The sequence below is a fragment of the Spermophilus citellus genome, assembly GCF_964194105.1.
Source record: "Spermophilus citellus genome assembly, chromosome: 17".
Lineage (NCBI taxonomy): Eukaryota > Metazoa > Chordata > Mammalia > Rodentia > Sciuridae > Spermophilus > Spermophilus citellus.
Window position 1 is genome coordinate 61,848,049 of NC_138199.1, and position 22,891 is coordinate 61,870,939.

At 45.0% G+C, this 22,891-nt stretch overlaps 1 protein-coding gene across 3 annotated transcripts; it reads right to left on the bottom strand.

Annotated features, from left to right (window-relative positions):
- Positions 1 to 137: 137 nt before the first annotated feature.
- On the bottom strand, positions 138 to 22,072 carry LOC308636961 (myosin light chain 4-like). Of its 3 annotated transcripts, none has more exons than XM_081272833.1 (8): positions 22,056 to 22,072; positions 12,010 to 12,184; positions 8,180 to 8,207; positions 3,467 to 3,616; positions 1,868 to 2,041; positions 1,308 to 1,385; positions 732 to 776; positions 138 to 288 (listed from the first exon to the last, which is right to left on the bottom strand). In XM_081272833.1, exons 2-7 carry the CDS (start codon positions 12,148 to 12,150, stop codon positions 748 to 750), a joined length of 600 nt encoding a protein of 199 aa, XP_081128959.1. In that variant the 5' UTR covers positions 12,151 to 12,184; positions 22,056 to 22,072; the 3' UTR covers positions 138 to 288; positions 732 to 747. The 3 variants fall into 3 exon arrangements, with proteins under 3 accessions (XP_081128959.1, XP_081128958.1, XP_081128957.1); XM_081272832.1 differs by lacking the exon at positions 22,056 to 22,072 and adding an exon at positions 13,606 to 13,686; XM_081272831.1 differs by lacking the exon at positions 22,056 to 22,072 and having other exon boundaries at positions 12,010 to 12,322.
- Between the last annotated feature and the right edge of the window lie 819 nt (positions 22,073 to 22,891).

Below are 22,891 nucleotides of genomic sequence, written 5' to 3' on the forward strand. Positions count from 1 at the left end.
GGGCTTTTGGCCTGTCTCTCCCCAGATATGACTCATTTCACTGAGTAAACATGAAGCCTCGGGTGACGTCACGCACAGAGAGATTTCAATTAATTAGGTAAAAGAAAGAAAAGAAAACACTCAGAGACCGGTTAGAACCAGAGAACAAGCCCAACCTTGCCAGGGTGGCTTATTTACAGAAGGGGCCCTGGGCCTCAGGGTCCTGGGGTGTGGCGCAGTGGTAAGTCCAGGACTCCGGATGGGTTACTGGGGGCCTCTTGTTCACTCACTCTGGGATGGCTAAGGCACCTGAAAGAAAGTGCTAGATGGAAAGTGTGTGCCACCCTCCCATACTCATAGCCTCACATCACTGTCTGGTGACCCCACACCCAGGAGGAGCCCAGGGAAGGAAGTGAGGAGGAACAGGGTCAAGACCATTGGTCAGGGACTCTCCCTTCCACTTGGGAGGAGCTTTCTCATGCTCAGCCTATACAGGGAACCCCAGGCCTGAGAGACCCTGAGACAGGCAAGAAGATGTGACAATAGAGGTCAAGATGGGGGACAAGAGAAGGTGGGAGGCATGGTAGGGAGGAAATGAAGGGCCCAGGGGAGCAGTGGGGGGGGGCAGGCTGCTTTCACATCTCCAGCCCATTTGGTTCCTCTCCAGGGGTCAGACTTGAAGCAAAGACCTCTAGGGCACATGATATTGTCCCTAAGGCCCTTCAGGGACCCGGATGAGAGGCTGCACTCACCCTGGAGGAATCTGCTTCACCCAGACATGATGTGCTTGACAAAGGCTGGGAAGAAAATGAAAATCAGTTGTGGACTCAGCCCCCTCTCAGTCCTCATTTTCCTCTCCACCTCTTAACCCGCCTCCTCTTCCCACCTTTCAAACCTTCCCACCACCCTTTCCCCAGACTGAAATTCTTTCTCTTATTTGAGGGTTGGTGGGAAGGAGGTAGAAGAGGGGAGAGACTAAACTCTGTTGTGTCTGCTCTTTGTGCTGATCTTCAATACAAATGAAATGAACTACATTATCCCCCATGACCTTGAGAAAGATGCCAGCATTTCTGGCTACTCAGGTGAGATAACCAAGGCTCAGAAGATAAGTGACTTGACCAAAGTCCCACAGCTAGTGCATCACAGAGCTGTCTCCTAAATCCATGCTCCTTCCTTCCACCGGGATATTCACTCCCAGGACGGAAAAGAACACATTCACCTGGGAGTCCACCAAAGCTCATCTGAAGACACATCCTCCAACCCTGAGCCGTCAGCCAATCGTGCCCCCACCCGTCTTGGGCCCTGGGGAAGCAAAGCAGAAGCAATACCTTCGTAATTGATGCAACCATTGGCGTCCTCCTGCCCAGATAACAGCTGCTCCACCTCAGCCTCTGTCATCTTCTCTCCTGAAGTGGGGGTTGGGAAGTCGTGGGCTCTTACTTACAAATGTCACAGAAGACACAGAAAAAACCCAAGTGTCCCCTAAGACTGAAGGTCCAAGATTCTTGCATCTGGAAATGCCTCCTAACAAGTCTCTGGCAAAGGCTTTGGAGGGTGGGGCCAACAGCTTTAAGGCCCCGCCCACTCCCTGAAGCCTCTCCCCATTTCTACAACCTCCAGGGCCCATTGGCTGAGGAGAAGACAAGGACAGAAGATGGGGTCTCCCTCTCAGGCCTCAGGAGTAACCCCTGCTCTGCCACTACTCTCCTCTGCTAAACTCTGGTGCCTGCTGAGCAAACCCAGCTGGGGGAGGTTGTTCCTCAAGAGCCCAGGGAAAGAGGCTGGGTCAAGACGTAATCGCTGGGAACCCCCGCAACACAAGCCACCTTAGCCCTTCTCAGCCCTCCCGCCCTCCCACGAGGGCTTCACCTCTGCTCAGTTTGCATACCCAGGGTAGCAAGGACATGCCGAAGTTCAGCGCCCATGACCGTGCCATTGCTCTCCTTGTCAAAGACACGGAGCCCCTCCACGAAGTCCTCGTAGGTGCCCTGCTCCTTGTTGCGGGAGATGTGCTGCAGGATGGGCAAGAACGTCTCGAAGTCCAGCATCTTGGCATTCATCTCTTCCAGCAAGCATCAGGAAGGACAAAGGAAATGCCATAAGCAGGGAGTAGGCAGCCAAGCCGAGACCTCACCCCAGCCCTGGCAGCACCCAGAAATCGCCCTGGAGGGCGCCGAGCTGCCCACAGGAGCAGAGCAGGAGACTTGGGCCCAAGACAGTCTATTCCCAGGCAAAGAAGAAGAGCAGAAGAAAAAGGAACCTGACTCCACCCACATCTCAGAGTTCCAGGTGGCCACCTTGGCAGAGGAGCTGCAGATGGCAGCAGCAGGATTTGAGGAGCCCAAAAGGCCACACAGCCCAGGCCCCAGGGTTCATATTCACAATGTAGACTTTTTTTTTTTAACCAGAGATTGAACCTAGTGATGCTTTACCACTGAGATACACCCCCAATCCCTTTTTGTTTTTTATTTTGAGACAGGGCCTAAGTTGCTGAGGCTGGCTCTGAACTTGCAATCCTCCTGCCTCAGTCTCCCAAGCTGCTGGGATTACAGGCGTACACCACTGTGCCCAGCCCAGGTTATCTATTGACCTCTAAAAAGCTCTGATAATATGGGCAATCTCATAGCCCTTGGACACTTTCTTGCCCACAATATTTGCCCCCATCACTATTATCTTCAGTCAGAGGAGAAGGGGAAGAGGCCAGAACCAAGGGAGGCAGAGAGGACCAATCTGAGACCCAGGTACCCTCTAGAGACAGCCCACCCTTGCTAGTGCCCCTGCCCAGGTCCACCTGATCCCCTCAGCTCCACACCTTGAGGACAGGCTGTGTGCGTTTGGCGGTAGCTGTTAATTTCACTGCCAAACACAACAGTTGACATTTACAAATGGGACATATGTCCTTGCACCACTTTCTAAATTCTCACCAAAAAATCCACCAAGTTTTGGTTCAAAGGAGGGAAAGATGCTTCATTGTAGAGCTAATTTTGAATCTCCTCTAATTTACATTAAACAAATCATTTGCCAACTTCAGGGTTCTACCACTTATTAGGAACGACGTGTGATACGACTCACAACGTCACAGGACACAGTGCTGTGACAGACACTTCAACTAAAAGCTTCAGGGTTAGAGATAGTGGGTGACTAGTTATCTTATTTCCAGTCAGTGTTCCTGCCCATGCCATGTCCCTGACAGCTGGTGGGGAGGGGGTCAGAGGAAGACACTGAAGCAGTAGCAGGTCTCTCCTGCCCTCCATGAGCTCCCAGCCTCATGAGGGAACCAAGAGCAAGCACAGGCTCCATTCTTCAAGAGTCATCTAAGGCTAAGGTTTCTAGATAATTCTCACAATGGGACTCAGGTAACCTGGGTAGGGGAGTCTGGTCCTGAAGGGCTAAAGGGGAGGACAGAGAGTGAGACTGACAGGAGTTGAATCTGGACCAGGAGCTGCTGGGCAGTGCTGGGAGAGGTCAGCCAGGGGCCCACACTAACCTTCTGGCTTGGGCTTGCCCAACACACGCAGCACCTCAGCATTGGTGGGGTTCTGGCCCAAGGCCCGCAGCACATCCCCACACTGCGCATAAGTGATCTTCATCTCTCCACCTGGGGTCCGGTCAAACAACGAAAAGGCCTCTTTGAACTCTGTAGAGAGAAGAGTCAGCTATAGCCTGCTGGTCCCAAGAGAAGGCAGTGGCCAGGGTCTGCTCAGCCTCCACCCCACTGAATAACAGGTTAATGTGTGATTGAAATAAGCCAATATTTTCCTTTGGCCCCTGTCCCAGGCTCTCCTTGGAACCTGTCCCCACTCCATCTTCTGTCAACTAGAGTGGCAGCCTGGTGTCCAGTCCAGCCCTGGCCTGAACTGTCTCCTATCAGCCCATTGCTACACAATTTGAATATCTCCCCTGTCTCCACCCCTCCCACTACCTGTCCTTCCCTGGTGTAGCTGAGAGTCCTGACTGCTGAACAGAGAATTGAAATAGACCCAGCCTAGGAGTGAGGGTCCCTGGGTTTTCACCTCAGCTCTGGCTCACAGAGAAGGACAAGCCAGTTTGGGTCTCAGTTTTCTTGTGCAAACAAGAGGGTGATAGCTCTCCCTCACCACCCCTCCCCAGTGTCAACAGAGGTGGCAGGATGTGGAGGTACTTTGCTAAGTGATAATACCTGCTCAAGAATCAACTATTATCAGTACTGCCTGTTCCAGGCTAAAAGAGGACTCCTCATCCAGGTAAGGTGGCATTGGGACACAGTCAGACCACCTCAGCTCTGCCACTGATCCATATGCTGCTTGGGCAAATTGCAAACCTCTGTGGGTCCTCGATTTCTTAGCTTTAAGTAGGGATACAATGTCCACCTGAGCAGGTTGCTGACGGGATCACAAAGCACTCCAAGCATGGTGTCTTGCATGTGATAAGGGAATCCGTGAATGGTGGTCAACTATGTTTCCTAGTTCTAGAGGGAAGTCAGTACTATAAAGATGGACTCCTCAAGGCTAGCAGGGCAGGTGTCCAAGGGGCAAGGTCAAACTAAGGCACTCCTGGGACTTTTGCAAAGAGCCTTAATTCTTCATTAATCTGGATTCAACCAATTCATTAGTGTGGATCATTTGTACTGGGAGTGGCACTGAAGTTGATTTCCACAAAGCAGTGGTTTACTAAGCAGATTAACAGTATAAGCCAAGGAAGAATGTGTGAAGTTCTTAGAAGAAAAGCTGTTCTTAATCTTCTTCAAGTGCTTTAGAAACGCTTTTTTTCTTTAGAGGCTATATATGGATTATTTAGACATCATTCTACATATCAAAGCACATCCCCTGGATCTTTACTTACAACTCTTTATTAGACTTCATATGAACTCAAAATCAATAACTGAATTCAAATTCCATTTCTTTTCCTTATTATGACCTTGAGAAAGTGAACATTTAATCTCTTTTATTAATAGCACCTACTTCATAGGGTCTTTAAATTATATTTAGACCAGTTCTAGAATATAAGCAAATAAAATAATATATGTAAAAATCTTAACATAATTTACCAAAAAAACAATGCTGTTAGTATTACACAGTAACACAACACTGTTAGTATCATTTCACTGAGTTTTATCTCAACTTTATCATTTAACTTTTTGATCTTGGCCAAGTCACTTAATCTCTCTAAAACTTAGTTTCCTACTCTGTAAAAAGGAAATAACAACTCCTCACATCTTGTTATAAGAATTCAATTTCCTAATGTTTAAAATAATTAGCATGGTGTCTGCCACAAATTCAGGTTCAATAATTATTTAATAATTGAATCTGAACCCAGATATTTTGATCTTCTCCTAGTTCATTCAGAAAAGTGAAGTCAGACTTAACAAAAGAGAGAATTTCCTCATCTAAGAAGATATAGTGAACTGGGGTTGTGGCTCAGTTGTAGTGTGCTTGCCTAGCATGCATGACGCACTGGGTTCGATTCTCAGCACCACATATAAATAAGTAAAATAAAAGTCCATAAACAACTAAAAAATATATTTAAAAAATATATAGTGATATTTAATAGGAAAAACTGAATAATAAGAACAATTACTTAGGATTTCAGCACAGGCTTTGAGCTGATAATTTTGCATAGATTACTCATTAATCTTTTTAAAAAAATTATACTAAAAAAAAACTTACAATGTAGGCATTGTTATCTTCACTTATAAGCCAAATGCAGAGCAAATGCTCAGCATGGTTACTGAGCATCTATTAAGGAAGCCAAATAGAAATGGTGGAGAGAAAGGAGGAAGAGGAAGAGGCCTGCTTGCTGTGCCTGCACGAATGGTCCAACTGTACCTGGCCTGCTGGGAAGTCCACCAAGCACATACAAATCAAAGCTGAAGTTTGATTGTTACTAGGAAAAAACAAAGCCAGTGGCATTAGAGGTGATGCTCATGGGCCCAGAAAAGCCTTTCCTCAATAGTCTGCAGTAGTATAGTCAGTGCCTCCTAGAACAAGTGCAATGGTGACAATAACTTTCCAGAAGGAAAGTTATGGAAATATGTGGAGGGACCAGAGAAGGAATTCAAGAGTTAGAAATTAGTTCATATGAGAGGAAAAGCATAAAAGAAATTCAGGCCTTATCACCTAATAAACATAAAGCTAAGAAGGGGTTTGAGGGGCTGGGGTTGTGGCTCAGTGGTAGAGCACTCGCCTAGCAAGCACAGGGCTCTGGGTTCGATCCTTAGCACCACATAAAAATAAGTAAATAAAATAAAGGTAAAAAATAAATAAATAAAAACATGTTTCTCAACAATACTAGTCTTTAAAAAAAGGGGGGGTGACAACTATTTCCAAACAGATAGAGGGTAACTACAGAATGCTAAATAGTCACAGAATTTCTGAATTAAAAAGAACCAAGCCAGCAGCAGTGGCACATGTGTAATCCCAGTGACTTGGGAAGCTGAGGTAGGAGAATTGAAAGTTCAAGGCCAATCTGAGTAATTTAGCAAGATACTAAGCAAATTAGTGAGACCATGTCTCAAATTAAAAGATTAAATAGGGGGCCAGGGCTGTGGCTCAGTGGAAGAGCACTTGCCTGGCATGTGTGAGGCACTGGTTTCGATCCTCAGCACCACATAAAATAAATAAATATATAAATAAAATAATTTTTTAAAAAGATTGAAGTGAGCAATCCCCCTAATTTTAACAATCCCCCTGGCTTTAACAAAAATTTCCATTTGGGAAAAGAAAAATTTTATCACTAATTGATTTTCCAGTCCTCATTTGTGTTGTGGAGTTTGTATAATGCATAAGTATATATTTCATTAAAATGCACAAAAATTAACTTTAAGAATTCCACAGAACTCCGAACACTATTGACTGAAAGTGAATATCCACAGTAGAGTACAAAAACAGAGTGCAAACTTAGTGAGATCCTGTCTCAAAATAACAAATAAAAAGGGTTGGGGATATAGCTCAGCAGTAAAGTGCCCTTGGGTTCAATCCCCAGGACCAAAAAACAAAAACAAATAACAACAAAAAACAAATGCCAGTGTGATTCCATTCACTCATTCAAAATGCATATGCCAGTTCTCATGCTCTATTTGTGGGTAAGCTGCATCACTTTTTTGGAGGGCAATTTGGCAATAACTATCACAATTTAAAATGTGCATATCCTTTGACCCGCAGCTAGGAAGTTTTCCCTTACTGGAAATAACCCAAACATCTGTAAATGCAGTCCTGATAATTTTAGTGCATTTATGTATAAGTGTATATGTATATTTTATATATTTTTTTATTTTTTAATAAAATTATATGTAATTGAGGTCAGGGGATTGAAATCAGGGGTGCTATACCACTGAGTTATATTTCAAGTCCTTTTATTTTTTATTTTGAAGCAGACTCTCACCAAGTTGCCTAGGGTCTTGCTAAGTTGTTGAGGCCGGCCTTGAACTTTCAATCCTCCTGCCTCAGCCTCCCAAGTCACTGGAATTACACGTGCACACCACCACTGCCAGTATACATTTCATTCTTGAAACATCAGACCCCAACAAAAGAGGGACTAAGGGGTGAAAATCAGGTCAGAGGCTAGGAGATCTTGAAACTTAGCTTGAAGTTGTATTTAACAACACTTTATGTAAGATTGAGAAAACATAAATCATCTCCATCCAAGGTAGAGAAGAGTGCTTGATGGGATCGCAGATGAACTGGGGTTCCCACAGGTCACCATTGGCCCAGCAACCATAGTGGGTTAGCATCTCGACAGGCCTCATGATGGGGAGGGAAGCTAGTAACCTAAGGAGGGCTTTTCAATAACAGGAGCAGAAATGAGGGCTTCCAAATAACTTGGATAGCTCTTTAGGGTGGAGGGGAAAGGGCACTAACACTTGTTGAGCATCTGTTATGCTCTAGGCTGTCTAGCTGAACAATTAAGAATCCAGTTGCCGTCTACAGCCATGCCACCCTGAACATGCCCAATCTCATCTGATCTCAGAAGAATCAGGTTGCCTAGGTGTGAACCCTGCCCCACCACTGACTGATGAGTGAGACTGGACAACCCCCCCCCATACTCTCAGGGCCTCCATTTTATCACCTAGAAAATGGGGTTGGTAGTTACTACCATGTAGGGTTATAAGAATTGAACGAGTTAATCCATAGAAAGTGCCCTGGTCTGTGCCTTCTCGTCTTCCTCCAGAAAAAAAAAAATAAAAACGCAGCTGAGAGGGGAAAGTGGGGTTGTTCGTACTCACCTTCAATCTGGTCAGCACTGAAGTCTATCTGTGGAGAGGGAAAGAGAGGAGTGAGGGTACAGACTGTTAACAGCTTCCAAAGGGAAGCCTGGTCACCTCCAGCAGGAAGGAGATGCATGCCGAGTGTATGCCCCCAGCCTCCTGGTGCACAGGCCACACATAGTATACAGCCTCCAAACCTCTCTCAAGACCCAGAGGGAAACAGAAAGAAAAATCATGTAGATAACTCGAGAACCTACTCCCTATTGATAAACTCCTCATCCTGGCCACCCTTAAACTGCTCTCACATCTACCCTTCAGTCTCTCCCCATTCCACAGCCCTCTGACAAGCTGCAACTCCTCCTGCTTTGGGTGCCCACCCTTGGATTTACTTCCTTTTCTACTTGATCCACCTCCTTCAATGGAGCTTTCCCTCCCATCGCTGGTCACCACCCCAAACCCTCCTTCAGCACATTGCAATCTTAGACATTTTGGAACAGCAAGAGTCCTTTACATGGGCCTTTGTTGCTTTGTGATAGTTTTCTAGTCATTGTCTTCCATGTGTACCCTGTGTCCTTGAAGCCAGGGTTCCTGCAGGACAGAGATTTTGTTATTGCTCACTGAAATACCTGGTACATAGTAGCCACTCACAAAAATATTGGTTTAATACAGGAATAAATTTCAGATTCTCCCCTGTATTGTCCTTAAAGAAAAGAAGCTAGTAATACCATGTCCCTGAAATGCCCCTTTTAGTTCACAAGGACCTAGCCAAGCCCAGGGAACCATGAGAGTTGACCCAGGGCCAAATGCCTAAATAAGTATTACCGGGAAGACACCAACTTTCTCTCAGGCATGCTGAGATCTAGGGCAAGTTAGTGTTTTCTGTAGAAAGCTGCTTTCTTGCGTGTACACCAGGATAGCTGCTCCTTGGAATGCTGGTCATACAAGGGACAAAGCAAAGTAAATTAATGATATCACCGCATCTGTAGCCAAATATAAAGCCACACCCCTCCCTGAGAAAACTGGGGCGGAACTGAGGGCACCATGGAAAAGACATGTGTCACTCATCCAGCCGACCACCACTGTGAAGGTGCTGTGTGAGAGAGGAGGTACTGCTTGGTGAAGCGCAGTGAGGGACACAGGTGCTGCCTGTTCCACCTATTGCCACTGGCTTTCCCAACAAAGTCTTATGCATACAAGGTATTCCCAGGTATTTTCTTTGGCCTCTTGGCAACCTATCCTACTGCCCTGGCACAGCTGGGCCGTGGACCTGACACTCCCATGATGCCTAATTCAATGCTGAATAAATACAGAGGAGGAGTGTAGGAGGTTCCAAAAATGAATGGCAATGACCAGCCATGAGTCATGTTCACCAAGACCTGAAATGTCACCTCAGCATCCTTACCCATTTCATGGCATCCCACCCCGTCCAGCCCCTCCCCTCACCAGCAGCAGTGATTGCTACCCTGGAGCATCTTCGTCATGTGCCACTATTCCTAGTCCTAGTTCTGCAAGGAAACTAGGAATGGACTTTGCCAAATGTGGGTTTGGGGTAGTGGTGAGTATGTTAAATGGGATAAAGGATGCTCTGCATTAACTCTCTGAGAAAAAGGTATAGTAGGCCTTACTCTGCAATGCTTTAAGCCCAGGAAAAGTATGTAAGAGAAACTAGTATAAAAGCATGAAGTCTGGGAGCCGGGCATGGTGGTGCAATCCTGTAATCCCAGCAGCTTGCCTGCCTGAAGCAGGAGGATCGCAAGTTTGAGGCCAGCGTCAGCAATTTAGAGAGGCCCTAAGCAACTTAGTGAGACCCTATCTCAAATTCTTTAAGTTTGCTTCTTTAAAAAGTGGGAGGGGGGCTGGGGATGTGGCTCAAGCGGTAGCGCGCTCGCCTTGCATGCGTGCGGCCCGGGTTCGATCCTCAGCACCACATACCAACAAAGATGTTGTGTCCACCGAGAACTAAAAAATAAATATTAAAAATTCTTCTCTCTCTCTCTCTCTCTCTCTCTCTCTCTCTCTCTCTCTCTCTCTCTCTCTCCCCTCTCTCACTCTCTCTTAAAAAAAAAAGTGGGAGGGCAGTGGGGGATGTTTCTCAGTGGTTAAGCACCCCTGGGTCCAATCTCTGTTACCAAAAAATGAATAAGTAAATAAAAGCTGAAGTCTGGCTACACAGAACCACACACATTGGACTTAAGTTTACCTTTGCTTTCTCTTTGAGAAAAGTATCTTATAAACAAAGGCATTGGGTAAGTATAATAAAAGGAAAAAATGAATCTTGGGAAAGACACTGCTTTTCTTTTCCCCCATACTTTAGAGCAATTTCAAAAAACCACCAGAAAAGAGGACTGCAATAGGAAATTGGGAGAGGTGAGAGGATGGAGGGAAGTGATAGGCACAGGGAAGGGCCCCCATGATACCACCAGGCCACTCCCTCCCAGACACCAGGGACCAGGCCTGGCACTTTATCAGAATAAATCAAAGAAAGATGAGGAGGGTTCCTGAGGGGCGGATGGTGAGCTTCTCTTGCCAGTCTTCGTCCATAGTGACATATGACAGAGAAACCTTCAAATACTTTTAAGGTCATGTACTAAACTAGGTCTCGCCAGAGGAAGCCATAACCAAGCCCAGGAATGGGGCCACCGCCTCCACCCCCTGGTCAAGTCAGTTCTACTTAATTCCTGCCCCTTGTGGCTCAATCCCAAGGTCTTCGACAGATAATTGTAGGGCATTCCCTCCTGTGGATACTGGGAAATCTTGAGGAGGCCAGGGAGGGTCTAGAGCCCTGGACCTTGGGTTCTATTCCCATGGGTCACAGAACCTGGTCCTGAGCCTCTATTTTGACCTGACCCCTTGCACTCCCAGCCACTGCCCTAAAGCTGAGATCCCTGGGGGGCCTACCACTCCTTCGATGTTATTAATAGCTCCTCATACCAGTAGCCACTTGACCTCTCCAGTTCTGGTGTCATGACTTAAAATTTCTCCTCTCCAGAGGCTTCTGACCCCTCCCTCCTGTGCCCACCCCCTCCCAGTTCATTCCTTTGCAGCTGGGTCAGATAGCTAGGGGAGGCCTAAAATTACTAAGTCAGCCCAAGGGACCCATACCAGTTCCAGGGAGCATTCCAGATGAGGGAACAGGGTAGGGCAGGGAGGGGGTAGAGCTGTGGAGGCCAGAGGGAAGCAGGCCTGGCTCCTGGCAAGGTTAGAGAGGAGGTCTCAGCTGGGATGGGCCAGTCCGCAGCAAACTACAAATAGGGGCTCAGGCCACAAAAGGAGGAGCCCCTTTGGGCAGGGAAAGAGGAAAAGAAGGACCCAGGCTCTTCTTACTGTATCTACAGCCTTCCTTCCCACCCCATCAACCCTCTACAGGGTGTTTGTGAGTGAGGACTTTCCCAGACCTCCCGCACACTGGGAGCATCCTCCCGGACTGCAGACATCACTTACTCCTAGTTACACCGGCAGCTGTTGCTATGTGTCTGCTCCATAAAGATATCAAACCACCTCCAGGAAAGTCAGTTTCCTTTACTCTACTACGATGGCCCCCAAAGGCCTTTAAAAAGGTTGGATGGTTGACTGGTTATACCTCCCACCATTCTCAACTCTGCTGGGCAAATCTGAGATGCCAAACAGGACTTCCTTGGATGAAGTATCCTGTTCTTAAAGGAAAAAAGCCTATGGCCACAGACAGCCCTCAGCCTGAGTCTGATACTGGCTCCATTGGCCCTTGGGGCTGTGATCTCGGGCATGGACACCATAGTCCTCATGCCAGTCTGACCTCTGTGAGGGCTCTCTCTATGCTCCAGGACAAATAGAACCCTGAATATCATCCCACCCTCCTGAACTTCACTCACCTTTACACTCTTGGGGTCAAAGGCAGGTTCCTTGGGGGGCTCAGGAGCGGAAGCTGGGGCAGGGGCTGGAGCAGAAGCTGGGGCAGAGGCTGAGGCTGACTTGGCCGCCTCCTTCTTAGGTTCAGGCTTCTTGGGAGGCATCTTGTCTTGTTGGGATCTTCAGTGGAGGTGGGACCTAAGAAGGAACCAAGAGATGTGACTCCTGAGAGATGAGATAGGAGACCAGGCCGCCTCCCTCGGCTTTTATCCTGGGCAGGAGCCCCCACAGAGGGGCTGGGTGAGAGCAAGAGCAACTGCTGCTGGCTATAAAAGGAAGAAACACCAGCAGGGTACAGCTGACAACTGTGCATTGTCACCAGGTTTAGGGCCACCAGCCCCCTCACACACACACACACACACACTCACTCCTCGCAGCCTCCACCTCTGGGGCGGCTGACTCCTTCCCGCCAATTGGTGGAAACCCAGAGGGGCCAGGAAAACAGACCCTCTCAAAAATGCCAGAGCAGCCAGAGAGATGAGCTGACTTGAGCGGTTGATAACCCTCACACAAAGCCCAGGGGATGCGCAGCTTTTTTTAGCCCCTCCTGAGAAGAGGCAACCCCTGCACATTCCTTTTAAGCCAAGATCCTTTAAGCTGAGAGCCACTCTGTGCCCTCAGTTCTGCCCTGAGGCTCAACTCTCCCGGCATGGAGCCCTGAGGCAACAGCTGAGCCAGACAACCCTGCTGCCTCACACCCTCCCCATCCCAGGGGTGAAAGCCTCTGTTTTCTAGGGCGGCCATCCCAGAGCAGCTCCACAGACCTCAAGTCCCTAGGTCTACTACCTGCCTGCCCCCTCCATCCACGCACATTCATTCAGTGGGGATTGATCACTAAACCATGCCCAGAGGACCCCGTTGAGAAGCAGAAGGGCAGTAGAAAGTTAGGAGACTGGAGGTCAGAAAACGTAGGACTCAAGTCTTACTCTACTTCTCAGTCTGCAATCCTCCCCCCCACACCCCCGCCCGTGTGTGTGTGTGTGTGTGTGTGTGTGTGTGTGTGTGTGTGTTTTATGCTCACTCTGTGCCAGCCACAATTAAGCACTATTCATATAAAAACTCATTAAATCTTCACCATAATCCTACAAATACTATTTTTTACTCCCATTTTACACATGCAGAGATTGAGGCCAAAAATGAGGTGTGTCTGATTTGAAAGCATTTACTTGAATGATTTATATTATAGTCCCACTTATGTGGGGAGAGAAGCATACATGTTTGTGTGTTCATCAGAAAGATCAGGATGGATACGCCATCAACTGTCAACAGGAGACACCCCTGGGGACTTGGTGGTTGAGAATGAGAGGATGATGCCAATTTGCAGCTTTTTAAAATTTTTCACTTCCTATATTAATGGAAATTTTTATAACGAGCTCATACTATTTTTTTTGTTTTTAAAAAAACCTTTGAATGCCAATAAAATATTTTAGAAAAAAAATATCTACCACAAAGAACTGCTTTGAACAGAATCTTTAGTTTCTGTAAAATTCAGAGGAAAAAGAGGAATAAAGCTGAGAGAAGCAGAAAAGATACCTGGACTTTCCAGGACAGTTTCTCACCTGTAAGATTGGCAGAACCCCTGGAAGCTGGAGACCAGTCACTAGTCCAAACTGCCCCAGCCACTTTGCTTCTCTTGGCCTCAGTCTATCTCTAAAGTGAAGAGATAATCAGAAACTTTCAAAGAACATTCAACAGAAGCAATCCTAAAATTCCACAGACATGCTTCTAATTGCAAAGGACATGGGTCTAGGAGCTCCCTCTGCCACCGCCACTTCAAGCAGCTCCCCCTTGTGTGTTTTATACATGGGGATTCGCAGGATCATTTTCAAAGAAACAGTTTCAAGGTTTTAAATTTTTTAAATAACCACTAAATGAAATGTTCTCATATGACCCCAGTTTAAAAATCAATTTTAAAAACGAGTCATTCTAGTAATTCTAGAAAGAAGTATGATCCCTCAAAAGAGGGCTGGGAGGTTGTTCTTATCTTTTCTTTCCCTTAAAAAAAATATAGGTAGAAGCAAAATATTAAGTCTCCATGGAAATAGCACTATAAGGTGGGAATACTGAACGGGGCTCCAAGGGCACCCTAAGAAAGAGAGTGTGGAGCTCAGCAAAAGTGAGGTGCTAAGGAGGGAGCATGGCCGCCGAGGAGTAAGCAGCGACTCTAATGTCTCCGAACTAACGAGATCAAAAAGACCCTTTGGAACAGCGGCAGTCTTCACACTGAGGAACCTCTAGCAGAATTCCATGAAGAGGGGTCCTGCAGGGATCTGGGAGGTCTACTAGAAGTGTCGGTTTGTGGCCGCCGGGACTCGGGGCCTGGGGACTGCGGTACTTGCCGGAGTCAGGCCGTCGCCTCCCCGGCCCCTGGCGCCACTGGAGCCGCGAGCCATAAAGACACGGACCAGGCCTCGGTGCGGCTAGAAGCCGGGAACGCCGGGGGCGGAGAGAGCAAACAGGGCAGCGCATGCTGTAGAAACCGCGGCAGAGAGAGGCGTGGGAGCTCGAGGCAGAGATGCACCGGACAGAGCGAGCCAGCACCCCGCCATCATCCCGAAATAGCGAGAGGAGAAAGATGGCGGCGGGAAGTGAGTAAGCCCCTCCATGGTCCGTGCCCCGCACCACCGCGTCTGAAAAGCTGAGACAGACAGCTGCAACTCAGCATTAAGCTATCCGGCTGAGGCGGCTGGTCAGCCCTTCTCATTCCCCGGAGGTGGATGCCTGCCGGGCCTTCGTGGGTAGTGGCCGCAGGGTCCAGGCGGGGATTGGGTGACAGTGGGGACCCGCCCATGGCGTTGGTCGCCCGGCAGGGGGAGGCGAACTGTAGCCGTTTGCGGAGAACACCACTGAGGCGGAGGGCTGGCATGGCAGGACTGCAGCGGAGGAGATAACTTCATTGAAGCCTGCTGCAGCAGGTGTGTGGTCTCCTGGTTCTCCCTCCCCACGCATCAGGGAAACCTTAAGAGCCCCTCCCAGCTCTCCCGAGAATGCTATAGCCAGCCCGAGGGAGTCAGAGGTGGTGTGGGACTGCCGCTCCCGCCAGGGCTGGCTGCTGAGGTCTCTTGCACCAGCTACGGGGGTGTGGCTACCGGAGGGCAAGCAAAATTTGCTGAGGATTCTCAGCACCAAGCTCTACAAGCTTAGGGTCTGAGGGAATGGCAATCTGGAGGAGTGAGCCCAGTCGTTCATGAAAACAGGGCTCCCGGGAGCAGCAGACCTGGCCTGTAGTCAGTATTGTAGTGAGAGGGGCCTGGCTAGAGGAAAAGTGGAAGTGTTTGGACACAAGAGGAGGCCCTAGGCACTCAGGATTGGAGACTCGCCCAGTCTGGGAGGAGCTGCTGCACAGTGATTGGTTCCCGCGTACTGACGGGAAAGACTTGACCTGGGGGGCACAGCGCCACCTAGTGGAAGAGAAGTTAATCAAACTCTAAGACGGCATTTATTAGTCTTTTTTATTGTTGTTGTTGTTTTTTTTTTTTGTTTTGTTTTGTTTTTCTGATTGGGGGTTTTTCTTTCATCTTCATTTTTCTATCTTGTTTTTTCTTTCTTTTCTCTTTTTTTCTTCTTTCTCTTCTAATCTCAATTTTAATTTTTTTAATTATTATTAATATTTTTTTAAATTTTTGTTCTTTTTTAGTTCCTATTTCTTTCTTCTTTTGTCTTTTCATTTTTCTTATCCCCCCTTCCTTGATTTCTACCTGCCTACTCTCATTCTCCTTAGTGACTTCTTCCCTTCCCTTCTAATACCTTTCCTCCCTAGCATCAAATAAATTTATAGGAATAAACAGTAACCCAGCAGTCAACCAGAACAAGAAGCAACATGAGCAGCTTCAAGAAGCAAGGAAGAAGAGGAGTACAAGCAATGCAGGACAGCCTAAATATTCAGGAGGACCTAGAGTCATCAGAAAAATGGTCATATAAAGACCTCAAGGAACACCTTAGACAGATGGAATGGAACCTCAAAGAGGATACAAGACAGCAAATTCAAGCAGCGAAAGAACACATTGAGAATGAGTTACATAAACAGCTAAAAGAAGAAGTTAAGCATCTTTATAAGGAGATAGAGATTATAAAAAATAATCAAACAATAATTCTAGAAATGAAGGAAACGATAAACCAAATTAAAAACTCAATTGAGAGTATCACTAACAGAGTGGAACAAGTAGAAACCAGAACGTCAGATAATGAAGACAAAATATACCATCTTGAAAAGAGTCTAGCCAACTCAGAAAGGCTGGTAAAAAATCACGAGAAAATCATCCAAGAGTTATGCGATAACATAAAGAAACCAAACTTACGAGTCATCGGGATAGAGGAAGGTACAGAGATTCACACCAAGGGAATGAGAAACCTACTGAATGAAATAATTACAGAAAACTTTCCAGAAATAGAAAAGGAAACAGATATACAAATTGAAGATGCATACAGGACACCGAGCACACAAAATCACAGTAGACCAACGCCAAGACACATTGTTATGAAGATATCCAATATACAGAACAAAGAGAAAATATTAAAAGCTACAAGAGAAAGGAGACAGATTACATTTAGGGGTAAACCAATACGGTTAACAACGGACTTTTCATCACAGACACTGAAAGCAAGAAGGTCATGGAACAATGTATTTCAAACACTGAAAGACAATGGATGCCAACCAAGAATTCTGTATCCAGCAAAATTAAGCTTCAGGTATGACAACGAAATAAAGATCTTTCATGATAAACAAAAGTTAAAAGAATTTGCAGCCAGAAAACCTGCATTGCAAAGCATTTTGAGCAAAACACTACACGAGGAAGAAATGAAAAACAATAACCAAAACCATCAGTGGGAAGTGCCTCAGTAAAGACAGAGGGCGAGGGGAAAGATAATCACGGAGAAACAAACTAAATATTAAAAAAAAAAAAAGGATAACCATTCAAACATGGATGGAAGTTCAAACCATATATCAATAGTAACTCTGAATGTTAACGGCCTAAACTCTCCAATAAAGCGACATAGGCTGGTATTATGGATTAAAAAGACAAATCCAACAATATGCTGCCTCCAGGAGACACATCTGATTGGAAAAGACATACACAGGCTGAAGGTGAAAGGATGGAAAAAAATATACCACGCACACAGTTCTCGTAAGCAAGCAGGAGTGGCCATCCTCATATCGAATAAAATCGACTTCAAGACGAAGTTAATCAAAAGGGATAAAGAAGGTCATTATATACTGTTAAAAGGATCCATTCACCAACAAGACATAACAATTATCAATATTTATGCACCAAACAATGGTGCTGCGACATTCATAAAACAAACTCTCCTCAAGTTCAAGAATCAAATAGACCACAACACAATAATTATGGGTGACTTCAACACTCCTCTTTCACCGTTGGACAGATCCTCCAAACAAAAATTGAATAAAGAAACTATAGAACTCAATATCACAATCAACAACCTAGACTTAACTGACATATATAGAATATATCAACCATCATCAAATGGATATACCTTTTTCTCAGCAGCACATGGATCCTTCTCAAAAATAGACCATATATTATGCCATAGGGCAACCCTCAGTAAATATAAAGGGGTGGAGATAATACCATGCATTTTATCTGATCATAATGGAATGAAACTGGAAATCAATGATAAAAGAAGGAAGGAAAAATCCTACATCACATGGAAAATGAACAATATGTTACTGAATGATCAATGGGTTACAGAAGACATAAAGGAGGAAATTAAAAAATTCTTAGAGATAAATGAAAATACAGACACAACATATCAGAATCTATGGGACACAATGAAAGCAGTTTTAAGAGGAAAATTCATCGCCTGGTGGTCATCCCTCAAAAAAAGAAAAAACCAACAAATAAATGAGCTCACACTTCATCTCAAAGCCCTAGAAAAGGAAGAGCAAAACAACAGCAAATGTAGCAGAAGACTAGAAATAATTAAAATCAGAGCGGAAATCAATGAAATTGAAACAAAAGAAACTATTGAAAAAATTAACAAAACTAAAAGTTGGTTCTTCGAAAAAATAAATAAGATCGACAGACCTTTAGCCATGCTAACGAAGAGAAGAAGAGAGAGAACTCAAATTACTAACATACGGGATGAAAAAGGCAATATTACAACAGATCCTACAGAAATACAGAAGACAATTAGAAATTATTTTGAAAACCTATATTCCAACAAAATAGAAGATAGTGAAGACATCGATAAATTTCTTAAGTCATATGATTTGCCCAGACTGAGTCAGGAGGATACACACAATTTGAATAGACCAATATCAATGGATGAAATTGAAGAAGCCATCAAAAGACTACCAACCAAGAAAAGCCCAGGACCGGATGGATATACAGCGGAGTTTTACAAAACCTTTAAAGAAGAATTAAAACCAATACTTTTCAAGTTATTTCAGGAAATAGAAAAAGAGGGAGCTCTTCCAAATTCATTCTATGAGGCCAACATCACCCTGATTCCGAAACCAGACAAAGACGCCTCAAAGAAAGAAAACTACAGACCAATATCTCTAATGAACCTAGATGCAAAAATCCTCAATAAAATTCTGGCAAATCGAATACAAAAACACATCAAAAAAATTGTGCACCATGACCAAGTAGGATTCATCCCTGGGATGCAAGGATGGTTCAACATACGGAAATCAATAAATGTTATTCACCACATCAATAGACTTAAAGATAAGAACCATATGATCATCTCGATAGATGCAGAGAAAGCATTTGACAAAGTACAGCATCCCTTTATGTTCAAAACATTAGAAAAATTAGGGATAACAGGAACCTACCTTGACATTGTAAAAGCTATATATGCTAAGCCTCAGGCTAGCATCATTCTGAATGGACAAAAGTTGAAGGCATTCCCTCTAAAATCCGGAACAAGACAGGGATGCCCTCTATCTCCACTTCTATTCAATATAGTTCTCGAAACAATGGCCAGAGCAATTAGACAGACGAAAGAAATTAAAGGCATAAAAATTGGAAAAGAAGAACTTAAATTATCACTATTTGCAGATGACATGATTCTATACCTAGAAGACCCAAAAGGGTCTACAAAGAAACTACTAGAACTAATAAATGAATTCAGCAAAGTGGCAGGATATAAAATCAACACGCATAAATCAAAGGCATTTCTGTATATCAGCGACAAAACTTCGGAAACGGAAATGAGGAAAAACACTCCATTCACGATATCCTCAAAAAAAATAAAATACTTGGGAATTAACCTAACAAAAGAGGTGAAAGATTTATATAATGAAAACTACAGAACCCTAAAGAGAGAAGTTGATGAAGATCTTAGAAGATGGAAAAACATACCCTGTTCATGGATAGGCAGAACTAACATCATCAAAATGGCGATATTACCAAAAGTTCTCTATAGGTTTAATGCAATGCCAATCAAAATCCCAACGGCATATCTTGTAGAAATTGACAAAGCAATCATGAAATTCATATGGAACAATAAAAGACCCAGAATAGCAAAAGCAATTCTAAACAGGAAGTGTGAATCAGGCGGTATAGCAATACCAGATTTCAAACTATATTACAAAGCAATAGTGACAAAAACAGCATGGTACTGGTACCAAAACAGGCGGGTGGACCAATGGTATAGAATAGAGGACACAGAGACTAATCCACAAAGTTACAACTATCTTATATTTGATAAAGGGGCTAAAATCATGCAATGGAGGAAGGATAGCATCTTCAACAAATGGTGTTGGGAAAACTGGAAATCCATATGCAACAAAATGAAACTGAACCCCTTTCTCTCGCCATGCACAAAAGTTAACTCAAAATGGATCAAGGAACTTGATATCAAACCAGAGACTCTGCGTCTGATAGAAGACAAAGTTGGATCCGATCTACAAATTGTGGGGTCGGGCTCCAAATTCCTCAATAGGACACCCATAGCACAAGAGTTAACAACAAGAATCAACAAATGGGACTTAATTAAACTTAAAAGTTTTTTCTCAGCAAGAGAAACAATAAGAGAGGTAAACAGGGAGCCTACATCCTGGGAACAAATCTTTACTCCTCACACTTCAGATAGAGCCCTAATATCCAGAGTATACAAAGAACTCAAAAAATTAGACAATAAGATAACAAATAACCCAATCAACAAATGGGCCAAGGACCTGAACAGACACTTCTCAGAGGAGGATATACAATCAATCAATAAGTACATGAAAAAATGCTCACCATCTCTAGCAGTCAGAGAAATGCAAATCAAAACCACCCTAAGATACCATCTCACTCCAGTAAGATTGGCAGCCACTATGAAGTCAAACAACAACAAGTGCTGGAGAGGTTGTGGAGAAAAGGGTACACTTGTACATTGCTGGTGGGACTGCAAATTGGTGCGGCCAATTTGGAAAGCAGTTTGGAGATTCCTGGGAAAGATGGGAATGGAACCACCATTTGACCCTGCTATTGCCCTTCTTGGACTATTCCCTGAAGACCTTAAAAGAGCATGCTACAAGGATACTGCCACATCGATGTTCATAGCAGCACAATTCACAATTGCTAGACTGTGGAACCAACCCAGATGCCCCTCAGTAGATGAATGGATAAAAAAATGTGGCATCTATACACAATGGAGTACTATGCAGCAATAAAAAATGACAAAATCATAGAATTTGCAGGGAAATGGATGGCACTAGAGCAGATTATGCTTAGTGAAGCTAGCCAATCCCTAAAAAACAAATACCAAATGTCTTCTTTGATATAATGAGAGCAACTATGAACAGAGCAGGGAGGAAGAGTAGGAAGAAAAGATTAACATTAAACAGAGACATGAGATGGGAGGGAAAGGGTGAGAAAAGGGAAATTGCATGGAAATGAAGGGAGACCCTCATTGCTATACAAAATTACATACAAGAGGTTGTGAGGGAATGGGAAAATAAACAAGGAGAGAAATGAATTACAGTAGATGGGGTAGAGAGAGAAGTTGGGAGGGGAGGGGAGGGGGGATAGTAGGGGATAGGAAAGGTAGCAGAATACAACAATGACCAATAGGACATTATGTAAAATTGTGGAAGTGTAACCAATGTGACTCTGCAATCTGCATTTGGGGTAAAATTGGGGGTTCATAACCCACTTCAGTCCAATGTATGAAGTATGTTATGTCAAGAGCTTTGTAATGTTGTGAACAACCAATAAAAAAAAAAAAAAAAAAAAAGAAAGAGAGTGTGGACTTTGGAGGCAGACAGATCCCCTGAAGCCTGGATTTACTACTTCCTAATCTCAGGCTAAGAATCCTCATGACCTTTAAGTAAACATCTCCTTCTCAAGTTATGAAATTTATGAGAAATAACATGAGGCTCTGCAAACAACCCCTAGCACAAGAAAACAAGCATACAAGTTCATTTTTCTTTGCTTTCCCAGGCATTTAAAGCCATACGCGAACAGGCTGCTCAGATTTCCCTGAAGGAACTCCAGGAGAGGGGTCCACATGAAGGAGAGACAAAGTAAGGTGATAGTGGCCAAAAGGATTGGAAAGTGTGGATTTAGGATTGAGGGAAGGGTAGAAAGGAAAGGGAGAGGGGGCTGGGAGGCAGCTAGGAACCCAGGGTGTGAAATATTTGTGGCCCAGAAAGCATGTGGCATGTCCCTAGGGCCAGGCAGCCTGCCTTGTCAGTGGACACTCAAAGGAGGAGCCTGTCTGCCTGAAACCTCGGACCACAGGCGCCACAACGGGGAAGGAGAAGCTCTTCAAATCCGTTTCTGATTCTATTTTAGCAACCCCAGGAGGAAAAAAAAAAAGTGCCTGGCATTCGAGAAGCAACTAGGAAACAGTGGTTTCAAGGCAAGAGCTGTACATCTAGAGCATACACCAGACAGACACTGGCCTTGTTTTTATTGAAACTCATTAGAGTCCAGTAACTGGAGTCAGAGGTTTTACCTTCCTGTGCTCCTCATCTATTTACTGGTTGCTGACTTTGACCTTCAAGTCTCATCCATCTAGAGTCTCCTTCACAGTGTCCACAACCGAGACTTACCCCCAGTGCATGTTGGCCAATCAGAGAAAAGGAAAGAAGGAGATGCAGAGGTGTGAAGAGACAAGTATAGCAGTGCACACTGGCAGCCTGACAGCCACCTCTGGGAAGCATCTAGTGGTGCCTGGGCCAGTCGTTCCGGCCCAACTGCTGCCCTGGAAGGACTTCAAATCCAGTGGACTGAAAATGCAGGATAGAATTTCACACCAACAAGTTTATATCAGATGTCAAATTTGGAGACCAACGCACAGAGCACTGACATCAGTCCTTGTGTGGGCTGGGCTCGCAGATGCTCACCCCTCCTCCCTTCACTTCTAGCCACACAGGGCCTGTCCTGCCCTGAGAGCCATCCGTCAGTCTCCTGCCCAGGATCAAATGCTGCTGACAGCAGGCCTGGCTGCTAATGCCTTGCCCTTGTCATTTTCCCTCTCTTCTCCTCAGTTCTCTTAAGCCTGCACATTGCCAGACAATGCCTTGATCAACTCTCCATTAATGCATCCCCACACAGGACACTGGAAATAATTTGGGTTTTCCTGCGAGGCAGAGGTTAAGAGGGCCCACTCAGGAGCCAGACTGCCTGGATCGAAGTCCTGACTCAGTAACACAGGCAAGCTAGTTAATTTCTTCAAGCCTGTATTCTCATCTGTGAAATGAGACTGCTAATATAACTTCATAGAGTGGTCCCGAGGATTAAACAAGTGATTAACATGCCTGCCACTCCCTCTCCCAAGATCAAACAGAAAAATTACAAAGAGAAAATGCCAAGAAATTAGGAAAATAGTGAAGAACCTCTTGGGTAAAAGGGAGGGCCTCTAAACCAGGGTGTATGTGATAGAGGA